This window comes from Corythoichthys intestinalis, chromosome 11 (assembly GCF_030265065.1).
Source record: "Corythoichthys intestinalis isolate RoL2023-P3 chromosome 11, ASM3026506v1, whole genome shotgun sequence".
Classification (NCBI taxonomy): domain Eukaryota; kingdom Metazoa; phylum Chordata; class Actinopteri; order Syngnathiformes; family Syngnathidae; genus Corythoichthys; species Corythoichthys intestinalis.
In genome coordinates, this window is record NC_080405.1 from 43,249,068 (window position 1) to 43,261,107 (window position 12,040).

Here is a 12,040-nt window from a genome sequence, read left to right on the forward strand (position 1 = left end):
CAAAATATATAAAAATAAATATGTTTACATTTTACCTGAACAAGTCCATCAATAGGTCACAAGCACGTGCAAGGGATGCGGATATAAATATATACAGTATTAAAAAAAAAAAAAGTCTCGCTGTGCACCAAGTTGCCAATAATAAGCGCAGTTACTTTTTGGACAAGCAAATAAAGCTAAATTTAAGGTTTGTACGATTAAAATGACAATTATTTATATACTTATCCATGTTAAACTGTAATTTAATAAACTTTAGTAAACCCCGCATTAATATAAATTGTAAACGTTTGAGATTGCGTTCGTTATACAGTTACAAGTATTTTATTTTGAAAGCAGCGCTTTCCATATTCCGGTTTTACAATGCCTACTTGACTGTGTTGTGCAACTGAGTCCATCCTAAAGAACATTGTGTTATGAACCTAAGTCATTGTGGTAAGTCAGTTTTCTGCTTCGCTTGATGTATTTATTAAAACGTTAAAGTCAATAACTTGTTCTTTCCCACCCTTGATAACGATAACACCACGTGGCATGACCTTTTTGAATGATTTTTTTAGCATGTTATGAACACGAAGCTAATGCTAAATAGCAATATGGTGCAGAAATACAAAATTCAGTGCGAATAAGACGGTAATAAAAAAAAATCTAAATATGTGTGCAATCATAGAACGCTGTCGTTGTTGTCCTCAGACGTCATCAGAAGAGGGACAGTGGGACAGTTGACGACGTTATCCTTTTTGTGCCCTTCTAATGTAACAAGACAAGGTACTGTCATTGGGAAAATAGTTCACATTATTAAATTAAAATGACTGTTTGTCTCACTTATTGCAGGTGACTTGAGTCCTACATTTCCGATTAAAAATGATGGGAATAAAGTGTTATGATTATGAGGGGGGAATCATGTTTTCCTTGAGATAAAAAGTTGAATGTTTTCTAGGTTTGTCATATAATTTTTAAATTGTCATAATATTGCAAGAAAAATATCTATAGTTTTGTAAAGGTGTAATGTTTTGAGAATATTTATTGATAGCTGTATTTTATTTTCCATACAAGATAAATGAGTTTTGTGTGTAAAAAATGTACTGTACTGTGTTTAATTTAATACTTATCACACTATGAGCGTGGTCAAAAACAAATACTTCCTTTTTTTCTTTTTAACCTTACTATCATCTGTAAAATATTAAAATTTAATTTTTGATGTTATACTGTCCTCTAAGACTATGCAACTAAATCTTTGACTGTCCTCTTGGATTTTTTATTTTATTTTTTTCCATTTTTACAACTTTCCTTTTCACTCAGGCCCTAAATTGAGTACTGCACATTCATTAAAATAGTGCTACTTGAAATTGTCACACAACGTAACGCCTCAAAACAAAATTTAACCCTTTAACACCGAACTTGTCGGCAGCGACGCGTTTACACATGTCGTCTTTGAAGCTTCGTCACGCTGTAATTACTTCACCCACGCGCCGCTGGTTGGTCTCATTTGAAAGTGCGGAAGTTGATGTCCACACCAGTTTTTATTTGAAGTCAATCGACCAAGAAAAACGGGAGATAATGTCATTTGAGTTTTATAGTTTTATTGCACTCATAAATATGCATTAAAACGCTGCATGTACCATTTATCTATCTCCATATTTCCATCATTTCTTGTCCTTTTTCAAAACCGAAAGCAGCACAAAAGACTACATATCCCAAGATCCGTTGTGATGTCAAGAAGGACGAACCGAATGAGAACATTTTTAATAAATTGCCGAGCTAGGCGCCAACTAAGGAAAAGGAGGCATGAACACCGGTTGGATGCGCGAGCGACTTTGAAACGTGCAGAATGAATCGAAAACTAATTTTAGCGCAAGCTAATGCATTTTTTCATCAACTCAAGAAATAGGATGAGCTGTATTTGTCGTTGTTTTCTTCTGATTAGTCGGCGTCTCGGCGAGTAGAAGTGACAGCAGCGCTCAAAGGGCAGAAGAGTAGGCTGTGTGACGTTTTATGTGACGCAGCTCAGTGACCTGTTCAAAAACAAACTTTATTGAGTGCGCAAAAAAAAAAAAAAAAACTTTTATCGGGTCGCATGCCTGAAAAAATTGAATTGAACTGAACTACTTGTCAATATTTTTGAAAATACTTTTTTTTCAATGTTATATATATTTTTTTCTTCACTATGAATCGTTTCAATTTTTAGATAGATGTGTGTTCGAGAAGCTTGATTGCATGTACGTATACTTTAGATAAGGTGATGGGTATAATACCTAACTTCACAAAGAGATATCCTCCAAACCCTTTTTGTGTTAGATGATATATATATTTTTTTTTTCCTCACTATTTTGCACTGTATATAACCTGTATTGACCATAGTATGTGTAAAGGCCAAAAACGCCTATGACCATACCCGCTGTTTGTGTTGGATAGTCAAACATAAAACTATTCAATCTTATTTTTTTTTCAATTGAATGTTTATCCTAACAAGTTGAATAAATATTATCAAACTTCAAAACGGTTGGTCGAGCATGTTTGGTTGTCAATGGGACACCAACATTACAAATTTTGAAAAAATATTTTGGATTTTTTTTGTCTTCTTGGGTCCAAAATGTGTATTATAATTGGTCAGTGAAGAAAACAACAGTTTGGACATGAAGTTCAAGGTGTTCTGAAAAAAGGGACCCAACTTGGCCATTGTGAACAATTTTTTCTTTGAAATATAAAGGCAACATCAAATGCATGCAAATTCGGCCAAAATAGGCTTAGGTGTTAAAGGGTTAAATTGACCACAAAAGTTCATTAAAACTAAACTGTGCTTAAGAAATGAACTGAAGAGGACATTTCTTTTAAGCATTTTTTGATTCATTACGTAAAAAAAATATTGTGCACAAGCTTCACATGTGTTAAGTTGTTTGCTTTGATAAGAGCAGTGTCAAAATTAGCACATTTGTTTTCCCCTGCAAAGGAGCGTTGTGTGGTGCCGCCACAGCCATCTTTGGCCATGCAGCTGGAAGCGCAGCTGCGCCTCTGCCATAGTTGTTTTTGGTGCTACAAGAGTGGACTGCGTCTCTTGTCCGGGAGCACAGCACAAAGGTAATCTAAAAATAATGCCCGTCTGTCCCACCTTTTGGGTCAACACACTCTTTGTTTTGCTCAAACGCAACTACGTAATTGCCAAGGACAACTGCAAAGACAAAAGGTCGCGTAGGCTCACATGCGCGCTTGGTGCTCACATCACAATGCACACACCAAATACTTGCGCCCTAAACAGATTCTTTTGTGTTTGGCGTCTGACACTAAACTATAGTACAATGTGACAAACAAGCATTCATGCTCACACTCATTTTGATGGAAAATTCAGTCTTGAATTAAGAAAATATCTTCTTCCTGATGATATAAGCACATAGACATAGGAACAACATGCAAACTTCAGACAGGAGTACTAAGATTCAAACCCATGATCACTCAGCTGATAGGAAGACATGCTAATTAGTTTATCCTCCTGCCCAATAGCCAATGACCAAAACTCTGCTCTGCTGTCATACCTACTCAAGTGAGTTTCTGTATTTATGTGCATCAATCGTGTATCTCTGCTGTACTGTGCACTGTGTTCTTCTTTTCATATCAGAAGTGGTGTCAACTACTATGACCTGCTGGGAGTCAAATCTGACGCCTCGTTGGATGAAATCAAAAATGCATTTTTCGACAAATCTAAAAAGGTAATCACTGTTTTGTTTACATACAGTATAAAGACAATTACAATGTAATTCTCTTTAAATAAATACCACTTCATATCCTAAATATCTTTATATCTGTAGTAGGCATGTGCCGGTATGATATTCTGACGGTATGATAACCTAAAGCCAAACAGTTTCACTGTCTCACGGTATTGTAATTACAGCTCTAAAATGTGTTACTTTGGAATGTCTGGGTTTAAAGAAGAAAACAAAACAACTTTTTTTCCATTGAACAGGATTTTTATTTTTTTAAAAACATATTGCAAATTGGAACATAACTATAATGTTAAGTTAAAATAAATTTACAAAAATAACAAAATATTCTAAATAAAATTGAATAAATGCAATCCTTTATGTGAGGCTAAACCCACTGCCACAGCTCAACATTATTACCATTAGGGGAAAAAAATTGAATTATTTTCCATAAAAAGTGTATGACTTGTATCATGTTTACATCATACACACACTCTCTTTCTCATCACAGACACTTGCCAAAGAGAAAAAAAAAAAATCACATGTTTTACCACCGCTAGACACACTAAGTACACTGGAGTTAACTCTCTTTGCTGGTGGGAGACGTTCATGACAGTAGCCACGTTTACATGCTGACTTTTATTCATACCGATTCAAATAATTCCGAATGGAAATTTCAGATCAGCTGTTTACATGTCACTTCATCTATTCCGATCCAGCGTTTACATGTGTCTGCCTTTATTCCGAAAGGACGTTTGACAACTGCCGTCCGACATGCGCAGATTAATCAAAACAAAGCGTCACGTTGCAAAACATGGAGATCGATCGTCAGATCAGCTGCTGTTTTAACTTTTCGAGTGGAAACAACACTTCAGAATGACACGCCGTTCATTTAAAAAGTTGTGTGGACTGGTGGAGGGATTCATGGATATAAACTTTCCGTCGGACTCCAATTAGGTGCGCTGTGCGTGTGCTTGGAAGCCACGTTGCAAGTGACGTTACTTACGTCACCAAATGACGTCACCACGTCAGTACGGAGCATGCGCAGAAAGAACGCAACCAGACACCATTCCTCTTCCCTGTTTACATGATATAATTTTACTTCTAATCGGTTTGGGAAAAGGAATATTCCACCCCTGTGAATCGGAATGAAATTCCATTCGGTTTGGGCCTGTTCATTCCGAATGAGGTGTTTCTATGGAACACTTTTATTCGGTTTGAAGATCTAAACCGATTGTAATTGGAATATTTGGCTCCATGTAAACGTGGCAAGTGTTTACTAAGGGTGTGACAAAATATCGAAATGGTGATATATCATGATATTTCGTATACCAAAAGGTTATTGATATGCTCCTGCCAAGAATTAAGATATCGTTTTAAAAAGGTGTCACTGTCAAAAAAAAAAAAAGGAACCAACAAGTTGCTACCAAAATCTTCCACCATAATTGTGTCTCAGTTAACTCTAAGGCTGTTATTTGTTCATTCGAAACCAGAGCATTTACAATTATTCTGTCCAATTTTCAGGGCATTTACAGGTCATTTCCTGTTGTTTCCTGTTGAGTCACTGCCTATTCATTTGGGTGATTCCCAGGTCACTTCCTGTTCTGTAACTCAAAATAAACAGGAAGTGACCCATAAAATACCCCAAAGTCAACAGGAAGTAACTGAAAATCAACTGGCCCAAAATTACCTCATTGCCTGGCATTGGCTGTCACTGACGGCCATAGACGTTCAATCCGTTTGAAGTGGGAGGGATGGCACTCGTTCATTCGCTGCCACCCTCCCAGTTCAAATGGATTGGACGTCTACTAGTGATAAACTCATTCCATTTCACAGCAGAAGCTTGTTTTTCTGTTCATTAGTTGTTTGTAGAATATCATAGAATGATTTCCTGACCAATGTATCAATAATCATTGTCCTGAGTTTTGTATCGCGTATCGTATCGTGAGGTACCTAGAGGTTCCCACTTTTAATGTTTACTAAGCTTTCATTTTGCATAAATGCGAAATCAAGCAGCCGTCTGTAACTTTTCTGTAGCCGAAGTATTCTCATGCCAGCGATTTTGTTTTCTCCGATGGAGGAAAAAGTTCAGGAGTTTTACCTCCTCCAGCCATCGTATAGCACAGCTGACTCACTGACACTGAACAACAAACGGTGGGGGAGTGTTGAACCTTACAGCTTCAAGAGAGGGATTTCTCCATGCATTTTGCATCCATGCAAAAATAGCTAATACCTTAGGGACGGTATAACGGATCATTTTTGCGGTTTTGAAACCTTGATATTTTCTTACCGCGGTATACCTTAAAACCCTTAATCGGCACATGTCTAATCTGTAGACCAGGGACGTGCGGTGAGGTTCATGGTTGGTGAGGCACTGACTCCTTTAGTGTCAGATTTCCAAATATATAAACCAAAAAGGGTAGCTTATTCAATTGGCTACTGGTTATTTCATATCTCATCAGCACTCTTCACAAAACACGCACACACGGTACATATTATCGATACGTAAAAGTAAGAAAATAACATGCATTTGCTCTACACCCTCAATGTGTTGGTCGTCGCAATTCTATAATTCATGCAACATAAATGAGAGTAAAGAGTGGTGTACAAAACCACAGAATTCAATTCTGACCTTTAGTGAAATATTCCGTTGTTTTTAAAACTTTTAATTCTGATACTTTAATCAATTTATTACAGATTGCTAAACAAAAAGTGTGAAAAGAAAAACAAAGAATATTTTATTTAAGGCCAAAATTTAGTTTTTAAATATTCTATTGTATTTTTCTTGGTCTAAGCTCTTTTTTTTTTTTTTTTTTTTTTTTAATAAGATTGAAATGAAAACTGTTTGTGCTCTTGCGCCTGTCCTTCACCACAAAAACCGGCGTTACTTTGGAAGGGCATAGGTTTGGTATCAACATTCGTAGGGACGATATAACAGCATAACCTGCATGTAGGTACCCTTTTTGCTGGGGACGGGACATTAATTAGACCAAACAGATTGGATGAAGGGGGCAAAGGGCCACATTTGTCATGTATATGAACCTAATTAATTAATAGGCAAAATGATCAATGCAAAATAAATCCTTATCTTCTGATAATAACTTTTACATGCATTGGTTCAGATGATACACTGTTCGATTCAAACCTTTGTTTTCAAAAAATACTAAAGAAACATTTTGAAAACTTCCTCAATAAATGTCTGGTTTTTATTAGCAAACATAAACATAATGAAAATATTCACTTAATAATGGTAGGGTCAATTCTATCCTTACAACATATGGAACTATTGAAAGATCTGAATTCTCTATGTAACTGAACATTATATCATGCAAAAAAGGTAAGGTTGCTTAAAAGTTGGTGGGGACAATTTTAGCATCCTGAAAAGTTGGTAGTGTTATGTCCCTACCGTCCCTATGCAAACCTACGCCCTTTTTGTAAAAGTCCTCCTTATTTTCCTTTACTTTAAAAAAAATCTCTCCACCTCAATGGAGAGGATTGCTTCAATTAGATTGTTCTGTGTTCTATTTGACAAGCCAGAAAACACAGTGGATGTGTCCAAAAGTCTAGCTAACCTTTCATCTTTCTCAGCAAAACCATGTAATCGTTCTACATATATGCCACGTTTAGAAGAGCTTACACGCTCATCGTTACCACGAAATGTTAACTCCTGTTTAGATAGGATGCAGGTTGCATTAATGAGGTATTTCAAACTCTTTACCTTAGCGTTCTGAATGCTACCGTTGAGATTCCGCTGTTCGTCAAAGCCAAATCGATCCTTGAGCTTCCAAAAGTTTTTAAAGCAATCAGGCTTTGAATGTGAGTGGTCGAGCTCTCATGTTTGCTGAGGCTTCGTGGTAGTTTTTTAATGTCACAATATCTCGTGTTAGTCCAGACATTGGCACAAGTTGAGAAGAAAGGGCAGGGAAAGCAGCAAAGGCGATTTTTCGAAGGACAGCCACATAGCCAGTCTTTTCGGGTGTACCAGTCCGTTTGAAAAGCGCGAGTTATCTTCTGTCCCGCAGTTTGAAGCAAACCTTTTAGCTCCGGTGTTGTGTTAACCGCGTCCACGTTTAACGGAAAGTCCAGTTTCACGTACGCCCCCTTGCAGTGCGGCAGAGTACTATCTGCCGCAATCTGTGCCTTTTCACTGCGGTTTTATTTCCCATCAGCAAAACTAAATATGTCGCTAACAAACATTAAACTTTAAGGGATAAAGACATTAGCCAGACTGTGGAAAATCAGGTCAAATAAACGTATCTGGAAACATTATAATGGCGACATGCAGATGTACGGCAACCAGCACGCTCCAATTCCATGTATCAACCCAGTTTGTAATGGATTGCGCAATCAGAGGTGAAGCTTTACTCGTTGCTGCCACACCTCTCGTTTCATTTCTTTATTTGAACAGGAAATAGGCAAATTCAGCGATTTTGACTATAAAAAATGTTTGAAATGAGTCATACATAAAGAGCAATGGACAAATATTCATATAAATTTGATGCTATAATTATTTTTTTGTCATGATGACAGGTGAGGCTCTGCCTCACCTGCCTCCCCTGACCGCACGTCACTGCTAAAAATATGCATCACTTTTTTTTTTTTAATATCGACTGATGTGTTGAGAATATCACACCACAAGATGGCAGTGTTACACTAAATTTTACTAAGTATAGGTGAATGAGTAAAAACCAAAACCTAAATGAGCTAGTGTGTAATTTACTGACTAGTAGAGGTTGCGCTAGACTTTTTCGTTGTCTGTCATTTTGACTGACAGTGTCATAAAAATCCGGTCATAATCCATTTTTACCCGTCACTTACATTTTTAAAATGATAATAATGACATATTCAATAGTATTTAGTTTTCATTCATTTTTAATTAATATTCTGTCCGAACAAGCTTAACAAGAGGCAAACAGACAGCGGAGTGCACCAATCAGCGACGGGCAGACGTGCCGTTAGCAAAGCGACGAGGGCAGGACGAGGGACTTGCGCGTGGAAGTAGGGTTGGGCGATATGGGAAAAATATATATCACGGTATTCCCAAGACAATATCACGGTTTCGATATTATCACGATATTTTTAAAACACTTAAAATAAAATATCATAATAAAATATCAATAGTAACACTATTCGAATACCTAAGGTCAATAACTAAAGAAACTAGTAAACTTTTAAATGTGCTGGTCCCAATCTGACCTTGGTTGTGTGCATATACAATATAGCAGTCATATAGTAAAAATTAAAGTCACTCAAAAAGGGAAAAAAATATATTAAAAAAACGCACTGTGCAAATGTGCCCAATATTCAAGTAACCAATACAGTAAGCTCTAAAACATGTTGCTGCTGCCAATTTGGTTCAGCCTTCAGTGCAAAGTATATGGCAGTCATTATGCAATTATGCAGTAAACATGAACTTACTATACGTACAAAAAAAACAAAAAAAATAAATAAATAAAAAGAGTTCAAGAAAGTGACAGGTTTTTTGCCAGAAATATCAGTTTGTCCACTTTTTCTGATTTAAGTAAAGCTCTTTGGCATGTCACAATATTGCCGCCTGTGCTAAAGATTCTCTCTGAAGGAGAACTGACTGACTACTTTTTTGCAGACCGAAATCACTCTTTCAATCCGAGGGTCCCTGGATCCATTCTCTAAAAACAAAACACAATAACATGATTAAGCTAGACAGAATTTTCATTCGAGAAAATACAGTGACTGACTCATCATGTAAAAAAATAGAAAAGGGGCATGTCCCTTTAAGCCTGCTTCTGCCTCCTCTTTTTGGACTTTGAGGGCCATTTATGTACAAAACAAATTGCATGCACAAAAGAGTTACTTACACATTTCACAACCTGTTACATTATCTTCTTCCCATTACAGATTTATTATTTTTGTTGTATTATAGAAACCTTCATATCCACAATGTAATCATTATGATTATTATGCAAGATAGCTAAAAAGAAGCACTGAATTTTTCACTTTGCACTCACAATTGAAAAATGACCCCCTTTATTTTTGTATTGTATTGTATATTGTATATAAAACAGTGAAGAGCTGTAATACTGACAGCTGTAGTAAATAGGCTATAATACGTTTAATTTAGCCAACAATGATTTTAATATAAATATAATAAAATTATAATATTACACCAAAATTATTAAACATTTTTAGCCTACTCACCAATTGCCAAATGCAATCTGTGTCCAAAGCATTGTAAACGAGTCCAGCCGTTGAGCTCAAGGGCCTTGATCATGTTTGTGCCGCTGTCGGTCGTCATTGAGGTCATATTTTTTTCATCAAGGTGCCACATTTCCAGCGCATCTCTTAGTCCCATGGCGATCTGGTCCCCTGTGTGGTCCGCGGGGAAATACGTTGTTTGTAGCGTTGCATTGCACAGTTTCCACTGGCCGTCAATGAAATGTATCGTCAGCCCGAGATACGGCTCGGCAGTTCGGCTGGACCAGAGATCACTTGTTGTGGCAAAAAACTTCACTTTATTTGTCACAGACAGTCTCTCTGCACTGTGCGTACATGGTCGTAATTGCAGTGTTTGAGAAATATTTTCGACTAGGCAGCTGGTAGCGATTGCATCGGTAATGTCATTCCATCGTTTACCACGTTTCTCGTATGGAGTGCATTTTAGGAAAGCATCCGAAAGTTTTTGTTGCTTTGGAGCTGTAGCGGAGGTTGGCTTTTTAGCTTTGGCAGTTTGGCTCTCAGTATATTGCTTTGGATGTTTTCGTTTCAAATGGTGGAATAAGTTTGATGTGTTGCCGTCACTTGCCTTTATGTGTTTCTTGCAAATCTTGCAAATTATGTTTTTTTTTTATCTATATCGTCCACTTTGAAGCCAAACCAGTTCCAAACAATCGATGTGGAGTTTTTCTTAGTGGTAAACTTTTCTGCCTCGCTAAGCTCGCTCTCTGCTGCCTCCGCCATGACGCACACCTCCTTTGTGAAAGTGGTAACAGTGGGCGTGTGCTACCGAGCGGCGTCACTCACTTTCCAGTCTATTGATTGGCCTAGACTAGAGAGCCTGACGAGGAAGTGTAAAAAGGGAGAAAGGGAGACGAGTGATGTGAGTGGGTTTGAAATAAAAGTTAATAAAACGCGGTATAACGATGTCCTAAAAAATACGTACCTTCAGCACTTAAAATCGTGAGACGGTTTTATATCGTCATATCGCCCATGTTTACGCGGAAATAAACATACGAGGAGAAAGGAGTTTATTTAACATGGCTAGCGCGAGACAGACTGTTGTCAATGTCTCGTGTCGATGTGTTTTAGCTCATTTAAAACTGAATTTACCGCGGATTGGACCATATTCTCGGCTCTCCCGTTCGCCATCCGTGTTGTTGTCGAGACGACTTTCGGCGCGCAAGAGTGACGTTGCTCGTGAAGAACACGTCACGCACATAAACAAATCTGATTTGTCGATTGATTTTGTACCTACTCGAGAGGCTGTGACTTTTCTCTCAGTGTTTGAAAAATACAGGGAGAACAGTCTGGCCGTGCCAGGCAAACACTCAGTAGCCTTGACATTTTTCCGAGTAAGGCCAACGACGTCATGCATCAAGAGAGACAATAGCTAATTAATATGCTCATTCGCCACCCTGTGGTCTGGGGTGTGAATTGCAACCTGTCAAAATGACGGATGGACTTCAGTTTTTTCCGTCACTGTTTTAAAAAACCGGTCAACGACGGAAAATATTCGGTTAACGCGACCCCTGCTGACTAGTTGTTGATTTGCAGCTACATCCAGACAGCGACCCCTCCAACCCGACGCTGCACGACCAGTTTGTGAAGTTGAACGAGGCCTACCGTGTGCTGAGTAAGGAGGCCAGCAGGAACGAGTACGATTTCAAAATCAGACATTCCTATAGCAGAGGAGTTGAACAGACCTTCAGGTCGGCGTCCAGCCACAACAGCTATGGAACCAGGTGACGCCCGTTTGTTGCTGTTAATTGTTTCTCTGATGACCACATGTCCCACATAATCCCAACGCCAATTATGTACCCGCTTAAAGGGCAGCTGAAGAGCTTTTCGGATTTCGGTGTAATTTTATGAATATAAACTTTGAATGAGTTCGTCAAAACAACTATGTCATTTTTAACGAGTAACTACGTGGATAATTTGCATTTTTTTTTTAGGTTTTTTTTTGCACTCCGTTAACAGTCCCTTCCCAAACCCGGAAGTGTGATGTAAATTCCCGAACGCAACATTGAGTATAGCAGCAGCAGCAACGACATCATTGTTATTTTAACCGAAAGTAACCATTCAGGATCGCTGTTTCGTGACGCTAACGATGGCAAAGGTTCCAAGGAAAGATTATCTACAATTACGGTAATTTCCCG

General features: G+C 37.9%; 1 protein-coding gene across 1 annotated transcript in view; it reads left to right on the plus strand.

Moving 5' to 3' along the window:
* The first annotated feature begins 343 nt into the window (after positions 1 to 343).
* dnajc4 (DnaJ (Hsp40) homolog, subfamily C, member 4) overlaps positions 344 to 12,040 on the plus strand; it is a 28,345-nt gene continuing 16,648 nt past the window's right edge. The window contains exons 1-5 of the mRNA XM_057850743.1: positions 344 to 432; positions 688 to 762; positions 2,945 to 3,072; positions 3,608 to 3,698; positions 11,439 to 11,626. Of these exons, the coding sequence (XP_057706726.1) occupies positions 2,981 to 3,072; positions 3,608 to 3,698; positions 11,439 to 11,626 (371 nt within the window). The 5' untranslated portion in view covers positions 344 to 432; positions 688 to 762; positions 2,945 to 2,980. The remainder of the gene's footprint in view (positions 433 to 687; positions 763 to 2,944; positions 3,073 to 3,607; positions 3,699 to 11,438; positions 11,627 to 12,040) is intronic.